This window comes from Hyla sarda, chromosome 2 (assembly GCF_029499605.1).
Source record: "Hyla sarda isolate aHylSar1 chromosome 2, aHylSar1.hap1, whole genome shotgun sequence".
Classification (NCBI taxonomy): domain Eukaryota; kingdom Metazoa; phylum Chordata; class Amphibia; order Anura; family Hylidae; genus Hyla; species Hyla sarda.
In genome coordinates, this window is record NC_079190.1 from 281,929,274 (window position 1) to 281,947,985 (window position 18,712).

General features: G+C 38.9%; 1 protein-coding gene across 6 annotated transcripts in view; it reads right to left on the minus strand.

Moving 5' to 3' along the window:
* Window positions 1-18,712, minus strand: part of PTPRU (protein tyrosine phosphatase receptor type U) — a 140,942-nt gene that overhangs the window by 19,118 nt on the left and 103,112 nt on the right. For 3 of the 6 annotated variants that reach the window (XM_056557243.1, XM_056557240.1, XM_056557239.1), the window contains 10 exons: window positions 15,512-15,529; window positions 14,705-14,741; window positions 13,079-13,176; window positions 10,824-10,940; window positions 10,586-10,740; window positions 10,367-10,502; window positions 10,103-10,252; window positions 9,839-10,015; window positions 7,846-7,986; window positions 3,763-3,888 (listed from right to left, as the gene is read on the minus strand). In XM_056557243.1, coding sequence (XP_056413218.1) covers window positions 3,763-3,888; window positions 7,846-7,986; window positions 9,839-10,015; window positions 10,103-10,252; window positions 10,367-10,502; window positions 10,586-10,740; window positions 10,824-10,940; window positions 13,079-13,176; window positions 14,705-14,741; window positions 15,512-15,529 — 1,155 coding nt within the window. The remainder of the gene's footprint in view (window positions 1-3,762; window positions 3,889-7,845; window positions 7,987-9,838; window positions 10,016-10,102; window positions 10,253-10,366; window positions 10,503-10,585; window positions 10,741-10,823; window positions 10,941-13,078; window positions 13,177-14,704; window positions 14,742-15,511; window positions 15,530-18,712) is intronic. The other 3 variants (XM_056557244.1, XM_056557242.1, XM_056557241.1) reach the window with 1 other exon arrangement.

Here is an 18,712-nt window from a genome sequence, read left to right on the forward strand (position 1 = left end):
CAAGCACAAAGAAAATGTATGCACATATAGACAGTTTCATGTTATCTCTCTGCAAGTCTTATGAGCTAGCTCAGGGGAGGTGACCACCTTCTGTTTCAAAGTTATTGTCCATATGTTCTTAACAATCCTGGACAAAGTCATAATAATATCAAGTGAACTAATTCCCAAAGACAGCTGGGCTATCACTTGGCTCCGCTGCAGCCCTTGCACTGCTCTATGTACTATGTGTAGATCTGTGCCCCTGACCAGCGATGCTTCCATATGGCTGGTCACTTACACAATAGTTTCTGTGGTGCCCTATGCAAACAACTTCCTAGGTGGAGCAGGGGCCCCTGACAAAATCTGACAGGAGTTTCCTGCTCCACTTAGTGAACAGTAAGCCAACAATGCTTTATGCATTGCTGGCTTACTACAATAAGCACCGTAGATAAACACATTAAATAGTAATCCACACAGTGGGTTACTGTTTAATTAGTACAAAAAATGCATATGAACAGCCATGAGATTATAATATTTCATACAGCAAAGATATTTAAAATAATATCACAAAATTATTAATTATGCTCTCCTAATATTAACCTCCTGCCCTACCATAACAGCAAAGCACTCACGGCCTTAGTAACATCGTGCATCATGCACACAGAGTAGATTAAATCATAAGATGATGCTGCTGGGTACAGTACGTAATAAAGGCACAAAGTACATGGTCAATAGTACATGATACTCAAAATGTGCAGCGCAAATGTTTTATGTAAAATCATGTAATCACTGCGTAAGACATTAAAAAGACCAAAGTACATTACTAAGATTCTTAAAGGGGTATTCCGGCGCTAAGACATCTTATGCCTTATCCAAAGGATAGGGGAAAGGTGCCTGACCGCGGGGGTCCCGCCACTGGGGACCCCCATGATCTTTCACGCAGCACCCCGTTACCATCAGCCCCCGGTGCATGTTTGCTCCGGGTCTGATGACTGCTGTTCACGGGGCCAGAGTATTGTGACGTCACGGCTCCCCCCCCCCCCCCTGTGACATCACGCTCCGCCCCCTCATGCAAGCCTATGGAAGGGGCGTGACAGCTGTCTTAGCGCCAGAGTACCCCTTTAATATAAATTTGGAAATCATTGTTATAAATTAAGATAAAAGAATATAAATACACTGACAACTGGTTGACAGAATGACATAACACATATGGAAAAAAAAAAAGATGTCCTGTCATTGTATAAAATGGATCCAAGGTGCAACTGAATTGTTCAATATGATTAGTCCAAAGTAGTTACTACAACAGATACTATGTTCATAATACTAAAAAATACTGCACAAAACAGCCCATCAATCTATGATCACATACTAGCGGTACTGAATAAATACATGTGATAGATACTGATGAAAATAAAAAGATGGCAGAAGATGGCACCCTAATGATGGATACTGATGGATACTGACATTGCAACTGTCTGCATTAGAACAGTAAACCATAATCTTGGCACAAGAGGACAGAGATCTGTCAAAGATAGGTATCCCTGCTTCTTGCAAAGTACGCTTAGTTATAATGTTCTCCATGCTGCTGCTGCTTCTTATGTTGTGTATAGAGACATAAAAAAAGGAGGATTCCATCTTTTGTGTGCATGCAATGTATGGGAGACATCATGGAGGTTATGCTCCACCCCTTATCTAAGGGACAACTGAAACTTAGACATGAAGCCTGCAGAGCAGGAATCTGATGAAAATGCCACATACCCATATACAAGTTATATAATGATCAGAGTTAGTGCTAGTACTTATGTACACACAAGGCAGTTTCCTGAAATGACAGGTACACTCTACATATTGGTCAAATATCTGTTATTTCATCTAAATTACCACCTAAATAATGTAAGCTATAAGGCCAGGATTACACACAACTTTTGTTCAGCTTTATTAGGTAAAGAATAAGGTTACAAAAAACTGCCCCTTACTTTTAACTTCCAAGATGCAGTTTTTGTGGTGTTTTTTCATTACAAGCCATGTGATTCTTTCAAATTACTTAAAGGGATCATCTAGGAATAGAAAAACAGACCTAATTTCTACCAAAAAACGCTCCCCGTCTGTCTCCAGGTTGGGTGTGGTTCTGCAGCTCAGTTCCATTGAAATGAATGGAGCCAAGTTGAAATACCACACACAACCTGGGGACAGACGTAGAACTGTTCTTGAAATAATTAGCTGTTTTTCTATAAATGCATAACTCTTTTAAGGATTTCTTTTGAAGAATTGGGTGGAAAAATGGCAGAAAAAAAATCAATTTCTTTCACCCATAAAATTCTATGCATGGAAAAATGCCTGAATGTAATGAAAAAAACAGTTAATGGGTTAAAAAAAAGAACAAAAGCAAAAATGCCATCTCTGTCTGGCATTTCAAATAGTCCCATTCAAACCCCCTTAAGGACCAAGCCCCGGCCCCTGTATCGCCCATCATTACGCACAGAGCGATTTTGCTCTGTGCAATAATGAAAGTGGGGTGCTGCAGCTGAGATCCCAGGGGTCCCCAGTGGCGGGACCCCTGCGATCTGACATCTTATCCCCTATCCTTTGGGGCGGAGTACCCCTTTAAGGACCAGGCCAATTTTATTTTAGTGTTTTAGTTTTTTCCTCCTCACCTTCTAAGATCCATAATTCTTTTATATTTCCATCTACAGACTCATATCAGGGCTGTTTTTTGCATGACCAATTGTACTTTGTAATGACACCTCTCATTTTACTAGAAAATTTTAAGGAGGAAATTTAAATGAAAGCCACAATTTTGCCACAGTTGCCGGGAGAAATTCAGGGCAGGACCTTGCTTGCACTGTTGATCAGCTGCGTGGTGCGGTAATGATGTTCGCGCTCCGCACGTCACGCTCTTAGAATACCTAAGAGGCCGACGCGTCACGCCTGTAGCTGTACGGCACTGGAGGCAGGGACAAAACTACAGGTGAGCCGGGGTGGGCACAAAAATAAGAGGCGGAGTGGCTTTAGTCTCTGCCTCCTGCTCCAGGCTCTCGCACTGCTGGCCTGGCCGGCCGACAGGGCGAGCTGCCGAACCAGGATAGCGGCAGGAGGACGGCAAGCACTGGCTCTGCTCGGGGCCCCAGGCAATTGCTTGGTTTGCCTGTCCTGTAGCGACGGGCCTGTGTATATGGCAGGGTGGGGAAGAGTTTGTGACTTGGGCTGGAGGGGCTGGTAGGAGGTGGTGATGTAAACAGTAGCGGCCAGTCAGAAGTGATGATGTAAGCTGTAGTCGCTGGTCAGTGGAAACATGACTTGTAACTATGTAATAGCAGACGGAGAGTCCTGCTCTGTCTCTACAGCATCCATAGCCAGCACAAGACCTAATGCCCTAGAACTACATTACATTCTCGTCTTGGCTATGGGGGCTAAGAAAACAGAGCAGGATGCTTCATCTCCAATGCATAGTTATGAGCAGCCAGGATTGTGGGCAATGGCCTCTGTGTACAAGTATTTCTAAGCCAAACTGAAAGTCATTTAGAAACATTATTGCTGTGCAAAGAGCTGCACTATAATCATTTATTTATGATTTATGAACATTTATGCTTTAAGAACAATGCAGTAAACAAACACTGTTCTATGTCAATATTTTCAAGGCCTAAGTAACTGATCACACATAGCATGCTGTCATATATTTTATTTATTTACTACAATGGTGACATAAATGTAATATTAACAATATGGCACTCCCCATAAAAAACAGCCCTTGTCCAAAACTCTTAAATGTACTCAATAACTCACCCTTGTGATGTTTTGTACACGGAACAGACGGGTCACTACATCTTCATCCACCGACCCAGACACAAACTGTACTTCCATTGGTCCATATCTGGATATACCATTGTCTGGCCAATACTGTAAGCAGGGCTAGATTTAGGATATAGAATAAAGGTATTCATAAGTGACAAACCTAAAAGTGATTTGGTTTCAAAGTTGTGTGGTGCTCTGTATCAGAAAACCATCACAAAACATCACAAATCAAAAACAATTAACATTTCAAAGGAAAGAAGTGATGTAATTGGTTGCTATGGTGACTTTTGATTCTTTCCCTTACAGTAAGTAGTTTGCCTGTCCACTAACTTCCATACCACCATAGAGTCTGAATAAGATCAATAAATGCCACACTGAAAGAATATCTGAGTGATGTGAAAGGAAATTCTACAAACAAAAAATAGTAAGGTAAATATTCAATGGATATAAAACATTATTTGAAGAGCACTTGATATTTCTCCCTGACATCTACCTACATTAGTATAATCTTGTATTCTCCATTTCTCTCTTACTGCTCCTACAAATTTATGAATAAACTGAAAACTGGGAGTCAGGGTGCATTCACACCAAGTTTTCGCAATACAGTTCCCATATCAGGTTTTTGAGAAAAAACGGATTCCTCAAAACCTGACTAAACTGTTTCAAAATGTGTGTACAAATTTTAACCCATATACAGTTAAAAACCGTATACGGTTTGAAAAATGACATCCGGTTGCATCCGTTTTTTAAGAAAAAAACGTATACGTTTTTAACTTTTCACTCCATTTTTAATAAAGTTTTACTTGTTTGATTGAAATTCCAAGAAAAAAAAACTGTGCAAAGTCAAAAACCATAAGGAGAAAACCGTATGGAACCGTACGCACATACAGTTCTGTACGGTTCCCATTGACTTCCATGTTAAAAAAAAAACGTATACGGTTTAATACAGTTTTTCACCCGGATCTAAAACCGTGGTAGACTACGGTTTTGGGTACAGGAAAAAAAACCTGACAAAACTTTACAGGATGCAAAACGGACACAACCTGATGCATCGTTTGGCATACGGTTTTCAATGGAGAGACAATGCATACGGTTTTCAATACGGTTCCATACGGTTTTCACATAGAAAACGTATACGGGAACTGAATTGCAAAAAAGGGGTTTGAATGCACCCTTACCGATATGGATAACAGAAACGGATGAACAACACAACACAGTTATAAAAAAAATTGTTATTTCATGATAAACACCAGTATCTACACATATATAGCTACATACATCATATACATATACATACAAGGCAATCAGAAAGTCATCAGATCCTGTCCTTTTCTTCATATTTTATTTTGGTGCGTTCTTGTGTTAAAATCAACACAATTTCAGTTTTCCCCTAGCAATCTCCCCTTTATATCCCATAATAAAAATGTTTAAACAGAATGTTGGAAATTTAAGCAAATTTATTAAAAGAAAAAAAAAAAAAAAAGAAAAAAAATATATATATATTGTATTGATGTAAGTATTCAGACCCTTTACACTACTTAGTTGTCCCTAAGTCATTGTTGTGTTGACTTCGCTGTGTGCTTAGGTTGATTGCCTTGTTGGAAGGTGAATCTTCAGCCCAGGCTGAGGTCCAGAGTACTCTGGATCAGGTTTTATTAAGAATATCTTTGCTACTTTGCTTTATTCAGCTTTCCCTCAGCCCTGACCAGTCTTCCTGTTTTTGCCACTGAATAATACCCCACAGCCCAGTGCAGCATACCACCATGCTTCACTCCACGGAAGGTCTTGGGTAAGTGATAAGCAGTGTCTGGTTTCCTCCAGAAATGATGTGTGGGATTGAAGTCAGAATGTTCAATTTTGGCTTTACCAGACAAGAGAATCATGAATCTTTTCAGCCTAAGAGTCCTGAAAGTTAAAAGCTGCCTCTCTTGCCGAGACTCTCAAGATACTTTTTTTCGTACCCTTTTCCAGATTAGTGCCTTCACATAATCCTGTCTCTGAGCTCTACAGGCAGTTCTTTCCATCTCATAGCTTGGTTTTTGCTCTGATATGCATAGTCAGCATCCAGACCACAATGCAGAGGGCTGTGTCTTCCTAATCCTGTCCAATCAGCTAAATTTACCACAGGTGACTCCAATCAAGGTGTAGAAACATCTCAAAGAGGAATAAAAGAAATTGGAGGCCCCTAGAGTTCAATTTTAAGTGTCATGGTAAAGGTTATGAATACTTCTCTACATGCAAAATTAATAAGTTTGCAAACACTTTCTAAAATTCTATTTTCACTTTGTTATTGTGTGGTATATAGCTAAGACTGATGGTGGAAAATTCTTAATTTTTCTTTTCTTAAAGGGGTACTCCGGCGCTAAACATCTTATCCTCTATCAAAAGGATAGGGGAGAAGATGTTAGATCGCGGGGATCCCACTGCTGGGGACCCCGGGACCCCCCCCCCCCCCCCGATCTCTCCTGCAGCACCCCCGTTTTTCAGCTGCACGGAGCGAGGATCGCTCTGTGGCTGATGACGGGCAGTGCAGGGGACGGAGTATCATGACATCAAGGATCCATCCCCCCTTGTAATGTCACACCCCGCCCCCTCAATGCAAGTCTATGGGAGAGGGTGTGACGGTTACCATACCCCCTCCCATAGAATTGCATTGAGGGGACAGGGCATTACATCATGAGTGGGCGGAGCCGTGATGTCACGATACTCCGTCCCCTGCACCGCATCACGAGAGTCCTCAGCAGCGGGATCCCCGCGATCTAACATCTTATCCCCTATTCTTTTGATAGGGGATAACATGTTTAGCGCCACAGTACCTCTTTAAGCACAAGACCTTAAAGGGATTATCCAGGAATTGAAAAACAGAGATATTTTCGTTCAAAGACCATTCGCTGTCTGTCTCCAGGTTGGGGTTGGGGTTCTGCAGCTCAGTTCCATTGAAGTAAATGGAGCCAAGTTGTAATACCACACCCAAAGTGGAGACAGACAGGGAGCGGTCTTTAATAGAAATTGGGCCTGTTTTTTGATTCCTGGAAACCCTTTAACATAAAATGTGAAACACGTGAAAGGTTTCTGAATGCACTGGCCCTCATTTACTAAGAGTGGAGTGTAGGTTTCTTTGTGGGTTTTAATTCCCTACAATTTATTTTCCACGGGATTTACTAAGCTTTCCCTACAGTTTCCACTTTCCCTACACTTTGCTTTTTTTACACATGCTCTGACCTGTAGGGTTTCCTCAGCTCAAATCCACCACATTTTCTGTGGAAACTTAGTAAATATGTTGGGATTTTGTGAAAATGTCGGGAACACGCCCCTTTTCTGTGACCATGCCCCCTTTTCCTAGTTGGGGTTTTTTCAATTCACTCGCAATTTCAGGCGCAGACAGAATTTCAGGCGCATATTCTGGCGCAGACAGAATTTCAGGCGCACTGCGCCCGAAACTGGCGCACAACCCGACAAAACATGTCGGGTTTGCAATAGTAAATGAGGGCCACTGAGTATATTCCCAAGCATTAGGCACTTTACTATATGTGGAAGTCTTTTAAAGAGTTTTAGCATCATCATACACACACCCCTCCCCCTCTCCACAGAACAGTGGATAAGTGTCTGATTGCAGTGGAGTCTAACCACTGAGATCCCAGAATTTCGAATAGAATTCTAAATACAGTGTGTAGACTCGACTACCACTTCTTTTATTGTTTATGGGAGAAAAGTACACGCAACCTCTCCTGACATACCTGTGGCTTTTTCTCTGTTATTCCTATGTATGACTAAATGGTCAACTGGGTGTTACCAGTTGGGGATATGCCCATATAAAATCTAGCACTGTAAGTTATGATTAGAAAGTCTCAGGCCCAGTAACACCCAGTAGACTCTTTACTTTTTGTAAGAGTAGCAAAGGACTGGCACAAGGTTTTATGAAACAACGATCCAGAAATTCAAGCATTTACTAAAACAGACATGTCAAGCGAGGCCACAGGTAATCTTTAGTAAGATACAGGTAAAATAGAATAATACACATGCAGCACTAAAACATTTCTTAGTCCATTGGTAAAATACATTGTTTTCTCTTACCCAGGCAGAATTTGACTGGTTTAGCTGATTCAACATAACAATGCTACTGCAACCATAGTCATATACCAGCCTCCAAAAGTCAGTAATTGTGTTCTGCAGTGGGTGTACTGTGACAATGACATGTGAACTTCTTTTGTAACTCTGAAAAACAGCAAAATACAATTCTAAATCTTCTTGTACAGCATGCTGCTATAAAAATAGATCTTTTTGTCAACGGGATTGTTATCTGAGGTAAGAACTCAAGATGTATCTATAGAGCAGCGAAGACCTCAAAATCGCTTGTGCTATTTCAGGGCAGCCAGATGTTTGTTAAGAGATCACACTTCTCATTATAAGAAAAAAAGAATGTAATTACTTTCTGGCCTAACACTAACTTGTGTGCTAACAGAGCCGCTATTGTGACATGACCATACAGACCGTACGAATGGGAGATAGGTTTCGTCTGATCTGGAAATTCCCTTTTCACGGACCCTGTAATGGCTGCCAGGTCTAATTCAATAATATCTACATCCCTACATGTGAAAAGAGAATTTGCAATTGACGGCAAAATGATCTATAAGAACAACCAATTGCAATGGAAGTACAAATAAAAATGTAACACAATTTTAAACAAAATGGTGGATAGTGCAGCTGTAACAGGCACTTGATAAGCACGTCATGTGACCTAAAAATCTGGTACAATTAATCCATACAAACTACGTATTACTCCTGTATTGGGCTGTCAGTGTGGGACTGCTGAGATATACTGAAGCTGCTCGGCAGTTTGACGTTGACTGCTCTAGTGACCTTTGAACTACGGTATGAATCCCCTGTGGACACAAACCTCCACTGCCATTATATCTCAATTAGCATAATTTAATCCTGATAGGCTACATAGGATCTATGCAGCCCAATGTCAGCAGTTACTACATGGTAGGAAAAAGGGTGCCTGTCTCTAGCACTTAACTTTAACTACAAAAACAAGGCTGAGACAGCTGGACACCATCAATAGACATCAGAAGGCACACATATTGGGCCTACTCTTTATTTTATATTAATGCCATCCAGTGCTGCTCCAAGGCTTGACGTTAATATAGGTGGATACAGATTAAAGAGTACCTGTCCTAGTGACATGTAAAAAGTATTGATCGGCTGGAGTCTGAGTGTTCAGACCTCTGCCAATCAGGAGAACGAGCATGAAGAGATCGGTGCTGCTGTGGGCTCCTCTCCCTGCTCTGTGTCACATGATTGAGACATGCTCCATAGACTTACATTGCGAGTTTGTCTCTATCATGTGACAAGGAGCCGGGAGAGAAAGAACCTGCTCGTTCTCCTGATCGGTCATCACCCCCCCCCATACTTCATTCCCCTGGCATCACCAGCATCACTGATAGAGCTTTTCACCTGCGACCTCTTCTGGGAAATGAGGAGATAAATAGCAATTACTTTTTAGTCTATAAATCTGTATATGTGTTTGCTAAATAGTTACAGGCCATACCGAGAGTGTCACTTCTACCATACTACATTGCTTTGCCTCCAGCAGCGGAAAGTCCCTCTTTGAACAGGCACAGCACATGGAAATGTTTGTCAAAGTTGGGGGTGGGAGGGGGCACTCATTAAATTTTTGCACTGGGCACACCGGTGGGTTAAACCAGCCCTGCTATTCAATACAACTTTATAAATGTTTTTCCATCAGTTCAACCATAAGCTATCTATAAACGTTACAGAAAACAGTAGAATCTATATTTCTGACTCCTATTTTTTCAAACCACAGGAAACAGGTAGAAAATGGAAACTGTGGGCAAGATGATTCCCCATATTAATGTACACATTTCTAAAAATAACTGGATTATTCTTCTCAATAAAACTTAAAACAAGAAATTATAGGTCACTCAACATTCGGAGCTAGAAGATTACTTAAACAAAGACCAGAGTCCCCTCTGTAACTGCTAACACTAACCAACAACTAAAACAATCTGAAGCCTATACTTGGAGATGAAGATCAGGAGCTCACATCAGTCAGGGCAGCATTAATGTAATTGCTGGTATCCTCTCCATGTGCAGAGAGTAATAAAGGCAGAGAACGGTCGGGGGGTAATACATCCATACTTCGGTTCTTGTCTCTGTTGTGCGGTAATAAAGCGACACTGCACTCCTCTACACCCAGTTGTGCTGTCACTGAATTTAGTGTCTGCAGAAAAACAACACTGTAGTAAGTAAATAAAATAAACTGCATAGATAAAAGCAGTATGTGGTGTTACGAATTATGAATGTGTACCTGGAATTCGTCTCTCAGGTGTGTGGAGTTGCTCTGTGTGTCTATCTGAAGCATTTCTTTATACGTTTGCCTGAAGTCACATGCGGGTATAGCTGTGTCCCCGCACAGGCAGGCCTCGAGGATGGCATCATGAATAAATACATATTGCTCCTGGAAGAGTTAAGATGCACTTAAATCAATGTATCACCAAGTGGCAAATAATCTCAACAGGAGCTTCTCCAATAAAACTCATTCAATTTCTAAGCAATATTCCGACCATTTTACCTGCGTCTGCACCATGTTGATGCGTCGAGAGCACAGAGTTTTGACACAATTGTAAATATCAACAACTCCTTCACACTCCGCCATGTCCAACATCACATCCAAGACAATGTAACACCCTGTCCTGCCAGCTCCAGAGCTATTGGAAAAGACAAGATAAGTTCACTGTACACAAAAACATAAAAAAGTACATTGGACTATAGGGGTATTTACTTTACTGACCTGCAATGCACCACAACAGGCCCAGCATCAGGTGGTGTAGAAGACTTCACTCTACGAATGAAGGCAAGTAGCCCGGTAGCGTGGAAGGGTACCCCATGCTCAGGCCATGAAAGGAAGTGAAACTGCTTTACTTCATGTCTGGCAGTGTAACCCCGCTAAAAAAATATAAAAAAAGATTTCAATAGGCAAATAAGGAAGCTTCTAAATGACTGTGTATAAAAGATATATATTCACGTACCCGCTCCAAAGCAAGTGTCCTAACTGTATACTCTGACAAGGTTTCTGTATTAAGTAAGGTGATGCGAATATCCCCATATGTTTCAGTAGTATCGGGCCAGTACTTGCTGCATTTGACCTGGACAGACAATTATATTATATGGCAGAAACTGAGAAAGATGGAATATTAACAATCTCCTACTAAAAGACATTGCTCTTCTCATATAGAAATGTAGACTATGGAATGCTTTAATGGAAATATACTATTTCAAAGTAAAACATAAAATTAAATAAAATGCCTAACTTTGCTTTTACATAAAAAGAAAGATTCAAAATGGAGACAGAAAAATAACAAAAATTCAACCTTGTGATTCAGGTCTTCCTTCCTGTTTCCTACAGGTCATTTTGGGTCCAGGAGAAGCCAACATGGTAAATAATAGATTATAATGGTCATAATCACTGGGGTTGAGCAGTTATATTTAATCCTAAAATGCTATGTTTTTTCCCTGTAAAACCCCTTTAAACGCTAAAGAGAATATTACATCATGTTTTAATATCTTAGGGAAAAATAGAAGTGAGACAACAGTACATACTGATTACCTTTTTCTATGCAAGAAAAATGTCTTTACAATATATTTTTGACGTATATATATATATATATATGTATATCCTGAGGGACTAAAGGAGATAAATGTGAAACTCCGACATAGATAGATGGAAATATTGGCCAAAGTGTCTGTTCTATCCCTGCAGGGTAACGTGTATTTATAGCCTTTTCTCAGGGTGGTAACAACAAAAATAATGTACCTAGAAGAGAGCATATTTTTCTTCAGGAAAGTGATAAAAAGGATGAAAAAAATGCTTAGAAAGCACATGGAGTCCATCCAAGCCGAACAGAAGGGAACTGCACTTTGTGCAGTGTGTTAATCCCGCGACTGTGTGATGGATGCAATAGAAGACGGAGAGTGATAAAGAGAGTAAACTAATTACAATGCCTTCACGTCAGCACGGTTAGGTAGGGTGCTGAAGGAAGAGCGCTAATGAGAAGGGAAAATGAGACCGGCAGAGACCAAACAAAATCATTACACTTAATGGAGATTTACGAGAAAACACAATTTAAAAAATGATCTGGTGTAAGGAACATTGTTCTTAATTACCCATCAGAGCAACACAGCGACAATACTAATCATATTAGTCGAGAACAATCCAGTTCCCAGCAATATCTGCTGTTCACACGTATCTAAGGCACAATCCAGCTTCACAGGAATAAAAATACATTGGAAATCTCAAACATCTGCTCCGTTTTGCTGTCGATTGTTTGCCTATAGGATGGCCCCATTTATAATCTACCTTTATATGACACCTCTCCATAGCTGCAGAGCTGATACATTACACATTCGAGAAATGGGTCTAATCAATGTCCTGCCTAGTCTACCTCAGCTGGAAAAGATTAAACACAGATCTATATGCTTTGCTATCAAAATGGTTTAACCCTTTCTCTCCTAGTTTATAGAAAGAGACAACAGCGATTAAAGGGAAGATATTCAATAGGGTGAAATAATGCATGTATGGGCCCTAAAGGACACATGACAAGCCACGTGACATTAAATGGGAAGGAATTAGAATCTTCTCGGATTAATACAGTAAGACTTCTCCTAAAGAACACTTTCTGGAAATACCACTCCCTTATTCAGACCAGATTTCATGTGACAGATTTTTAGTCCATTGTACATGTTGTATAGTGGTCATTTTCTTTGAGAAGACAGTAGAAGGCCACATGATGATGCAATATTAGGAGGTCTTCTAAAAGAAGTTTTACTGTATGTGAATGGTCTTAAACTAAGCAATTTGCTCTACCATTGTAAGGCATAGCCAGACAGTACAATTGTTCTACAGATTTGCTCTAACTTGCAACTCCAGATGCACCCAAAGCCTTGATCACTCAATGGTAACTACGGTAGCCACTAAAGACTTATTTTACTATAGACGTTTACAATGAGTACAACAGCCATAATGTTGTACCCATGCATTATGAGCTAGCTTGATGTAATAGTATATGTGCTCCCTAAACACTTTGGAAAATTGTAGATAAAATGCAAGACAGAACTTGACAAAAAGATGTCTCCATAATTGTCTACCTATACGAATAGATCACATACCTGCCAGGGAGGATCCAGATGATCAACCCATGTGCCAATCTATCTACTCATATCGTGGCTAAGCTGGAAAAAGAAGACATATTTCCACCACATGTAGCTAGCATATAAATGAACTTACCCTTCCAACTTCCACCAGTTTAGTTATCATGACTATACTTGAGCAGTGTTCTTGCCAAACCATCCGCCAGAAGTCATAGATCATATCCTGCTTTGGACCTGCAGTGTACCAGGTATTAAGCCAAAAATGGATGCATTACTGAACATTTTTATTACATTTTACTATTGCTTATTGTTAAACCTGAAGCTAGGTAAATCCTAAAAATTCTAGTTTGAAGGCAGTAAAGTACTATCTCACACCCCTCCCAAGCCATGTTCTAATGTCTAGATAGCAGACACATGTATACAATACAAAGTACATTGCTCTAAAGGACTAACAAAATGGTGGCTCCATAGTAGTTAAAAGTAGTCCATCAATGGCCCTTCAGGGTCCTTGTATTGGTAGTAAGAGAGAAGAATAATCACCACTAACCAATTTATGTATGCCATCTATAATAGAAGGGCTTCCCACAATATTCTTTTGTAGTGGAAGGATAGGGTTAAACCTGAACTCAAGCCTGATTCTGCAGACGATGGAGGGGAGCTAACGACATTTTACATGCTGGTCTTAAGAGGATTTTTAAATAGAAACCTGCTCCACTGCATACAGAATATTTTACATAGTTGCACACTTTTTGACTTGAAAACAAAACAATCATGGTGCCGGAAAGCTGGCTAGATTGTCCATTTTCAAATAATACTTGTACAAGTTTAGGTTTAATTTGCCTTTGTAGACATTGCGTTTTGCCATTTGTTATGGTTGGGCAATGTTGTCAATTGTAAAATAGCATTAACCTTGTACGTTTTACCAAGGCCAAGATTTTTTGTAACTCATAATAGCCTGTACTGCCCCTTACTGTTGTCCCCATAATTGTTTTTATTTGAACATTTGACACAGATTTTATAGACAGTAGAGTTTATAAGCATAAAGCACTGACAATATTATAACACTAGGTAGAGTCAGCAGGGAAAAATATAACACATAACAATATTCATTACAGCTCTCTTACATGATTACTAAATGTTGACAAGGTCCATGTAACCATCAATACACCTCATGATCCTTTTTAATGTATAAAAGGTCTACATTAATAATATGATCTAGTTTAGATCACAACAGTATTCACCACAGTTCTCTTACATTATTACTAAATGTTGACAAGGCCTATGTAACCATCAATACATCTTATGATCTTTCTTACTGTATAATAGGTCTACATTAGTAAAATGATCTGGTTGAGGGAAACCAGAGTTTTTACTAACTATTGTGATCATATATTCCCAATTATATTTTAATACCTAAATACCTAATAAACTGTCATTACAATTGTCTGGCTCAACGTGGGGCATATTATAGTGTTCTATGTCTTACAGTACTCTATTAGGTCAGTCCAACCCTGACAGCATCATGTATGGTTCATTTAAATCCAGATAAGTCAATATGTTGTTTTGCAGATCCCACACATCTGTACACAAATACAGTAAATTCAACCCATCCAGAAAAGCTGATAGTAGCTGTTGTATTAACGTTGTATTAAACAGAACGCATAAAACAAGAATTGTAGCTGTCATTTTTTCCTTATCTTTGAGTAAATGACAGACTGAATGAGATCAAGTGATATAGTACTGTTGTTAGTGACCTACTCACCTTGTGTGGCGATGAAGTGATTCGATCTGTGATAACCCTACAAATAAAAGAGAAAAAAAATGTAAAGGCATTGCTAGCTATATCCTATGTCTAACATTCTCATCATGCGTTTTGACAAGCACTGTCCACAAAGAGGAGAAGGGACACAGGATTAGGGAAGACAGACAAATGATGTGTGCATCAATTAATCCATAAACCATCAACCTTTAAAATACAGAAACACATTCCAGAGACAAGACCAAAGGAAAAAAAATGTAAGAAGTGAGGAAATTATGGGCGACATGAGAAGCAGGTTGGGAACCATTCCTGAGAGAAATCTTCACAAGAACAGCTCCTTGTGTTTGAAGGCAATGGTTGAAAATAACGTATATTCTAAAACGTAATTTAAAAGTATGGTGAAAGTAGGAGATCTGAAACCTACTTGAAGGTCCATGAATTTGTAATCTTAGCCAGATTAACAGCCTTCAGCAGAAACATGTATTTACATGGAAGGATGACTACATATGATGTACAGAGCAAGATCAGAAGGAAAGAGGGAAAATCTGAATGGAAGAAGGGGTAAGGATGCATGAGGAACAAAATATGCAAAGGGTAATAAAGGAATAAGGCAAGGGAAAAAGACAGAGGTTGAGGAAAGTAGGCTGAGAATTTCAAAGATTTTTGGGAAGCGCCTTTTAATTAAATCATATTAGAATGTAGATGCTAACTGGCAAATAAAAAGAGTTTTTATTCTCTACGTTTTATCCCAGGGCAATAAAGCACCTGGTTATGGGACATGGAGAATAGGATCACAAGCTTGATACTCACTTCTCTGTTTATCCGGATCTACAGGTGATCCAAAGACAGAAAGACAGTGAAAAGGGACACAGATGTCAAGAAGGGAAAAGTGGAAAGAAAAAAACAAGGAACAAAGGAATAAATGAAGGAATGAAGTGGGAAGATTGGAAGGGGTTCAGAAGTAAACATAAATATTTCAATGAGAGAGGCACAGAAAAGTGAAAAGATTGACCGGGAGAACAAAGGAAGTTACAAGTGGGTTAAACATATCAGTATGAGACCAGTAATGTCAGAGGTTGGATAAGGTGAAGAAACAAAATGCACAAGATAGAGAAAAGGCAGCAGAGAAAAGAAAAGGATAAAGATGTATTAGCAGAAACAAAAAGACAGGCAGAACAGTACTACTAAGAATTTAAAGGGGTTTTCTCACTAGAGACATTTATGAAATATGGATTGGATCTACCACAACAATCCAGAGAGTTGGGAAATAAACTATGTTCGTCTGTTTATATAGTTTTCAGTTATCATTATGGATTGAAGACGTATCCAATCATTACAATGTAAATGTCTACAGAGGGAAAACTCCACTGACCACTTTCCAATACAGTAATAGAAACAAGGAAGGCCATGTTAAGGCCAAGAAAAGGCCAAATGGAGATGACATTCCTGAAATACGTTTAAAGTTTTTTTTTTAGGATTCTTAGTTTGTTGTCAATGCCTCCTGCTGGACCAGAAACTTGACAAAAGATAACTAATGGAATTTCTGTAAAACATAATATATCCAGGAATATTGGCTCATCACAACCACCTTACACCTGGATGCTAAGCAATGCCATTTGCATTCAGACCTTTAGTGTCCAATCACCGATGCTGTATTACAGAGTTGTTGATAGACATACTCAAAGCCCATAGGCTGTCATAACAATAATGCCAAAAAAATATCCCAAAAATGTTATTTAAAAATGTTTTTGAATATAACATCCTAGTTAGGCCTTACAATACACCCCCATGGGGACTTAAGTCAGGTCTCAGTCTGTTTCTATGGTAAGGCCAGTCCCTGCTATCTTGTTGCTGATAAACAGGTATTGAACAGATTTTTTCTAATCCCAGCCATTGTGGTGAGAATCCTGTTGTATATTACATTTGTCTTTCTGCCAACAATCATCTTAATGTAAGCAGTACCTAAAAAGATGGTTAAAGAGAATGTTCGATCATAAAATGAGCTATCGTTTAAATCAAGTTTTGTTATTTATTTTTAAGGTTGGAGTTCACACATATTTCAGTCAGTATTTTAATTAGTATTTTTAGCCAAAACCAGAAGTGGCTAAAAACACAGAAAACTATCATTCCTTGATACTTTCTCTCTCTGTCATTTCTACAATGGTTTTGGCTAAAAAATTTGTGATCAAAACACTGACCTAAATGCTATGTGTGCGTTCAGCCTAAATATATTTTGAAAAAAAATAATAATAATACTATCTATATTATAACATCTTGCAGTTTTCATTCTGGCCACTGGGCCTAATAATAAGCTGACCCTTTTTGCTATGTAAAGATCATCTCCTTATCATATACTACTTATCATCCAAAACATCACAGAAAGGATTACAGTAAGAGGTGACGACAGTACATTGATAACACTGGGTCTACAACAATTCAGAATAGGTGATGTTCAGAGTTCAGCCTCCTTCTCCTTACACCATGACCTATGTACAGGTCATAGAGCATATCTAGAAACTTCTCCTATACAAATGAATAGGATCTGCTCCAGACTATTGTGGCCTATGTTCATGGGGTTTGCCGTAAAGCATATTTCTAAATGCTGTTAAAAGCAGCTCAGGCTGTCCCCCATAATAATGTACTAAAATGTAAATTTAAATAATTACAATCAGAAATTAGAAACAAATGAAAGAACATGTTCAAGTAACCGGCTATAATAAAAAAAATAGGTGATAAATTCACTTAAATGCTTTAGTCCCTGAACAAGACAACGGTTATTATACATATTTACTCCTTGCAATAGGAACTGTCACCATTATAGCTGTTATTTTCTTATTCACATATGAGCAACTGATTAAGTTTTTAAATCTCATTTATTTTCTCAGCATGTCAAACCTACAACAATGTAACAGTTGGGTGTCACCAATTTAGGAGTGCAACCTGTTGTCATATTTGAGATAATGGTTGACGCAACGAAATAAGAACTAAATACAAACTAAATGAAATATTTGGTTAACAGAAACAGAAAATGCTATGACTCTAGTGGCTACAGTTTTTAATATTACATATTGTTCAAAACTTTGTAATAAAGACTATCTAGGAAGTTGTTTCATTTTGCATTTAGGAAGTAAATTAACCATGGAAAAAAAATCAGTACAAAAGATGATGATAGCCCGTAAGGTTTAAACAAAACAAACCATTTACATAAAGATTGGTTTTAGGTATCATATAATAAGCAGGAACTGCCATTTAGTTTATTGTACTGTCTGTTATGAATAGTGTTTCTCTTTATTCCTGGGCACCTTTTATGCAGCTTTTGGTGCAGTAGTTTTTTTTTCCAGCAAAAGCCAGGTGTGAATCCAAAAATGAAACATTTAAAGCAAAGATTTATATTTCTCCCCACGGTTGATTCGAGCCTTTTCACAGCAGCAGTACCCACAGGGTGTTTCAGTCACTACGGAGCAGCTTTAAATCACTATGAACAGTGGAATTGTGCTATGGAATAGCAATAAAGCTTACAATGCAACATTAAGAAGCTAGGTCAGAGAAATACAAAGTAATTCACTTTACAAAACACTGGGATTGGAATCAGAATCTTCAGTGAGTGGCTCGGCTTTACAATTTTATAAACACTGCTCTTAACTACTGAGCCAACTCATTAGCTTAGATCCTTCATCACACATTCTGGAAAGAACAGCTATTATTCCGTACAATTAACATTCATTTGAATTGATACAAAACACATTCCACTTCTGGTTTTGCGAGATTGTTATACATGGTGCCACATTGGCTTACATGCAGGTACATTAAAAAATATTCAAACTGCATTACATCTGCGCTCAAGGTACAGGATTCCAAAGTGTCACAAATAATGTAAAATAAACTCTCAATTAAATGTACTGGCAGACAATGTTAACAAAGCAGCTGCAACTGTTGTACTTTGGCAAATAACAATGTTCATTTTACTGTGAAAGTGTCATAAAGAGCCATGGTGCCCTTTGGCCCTTAAGG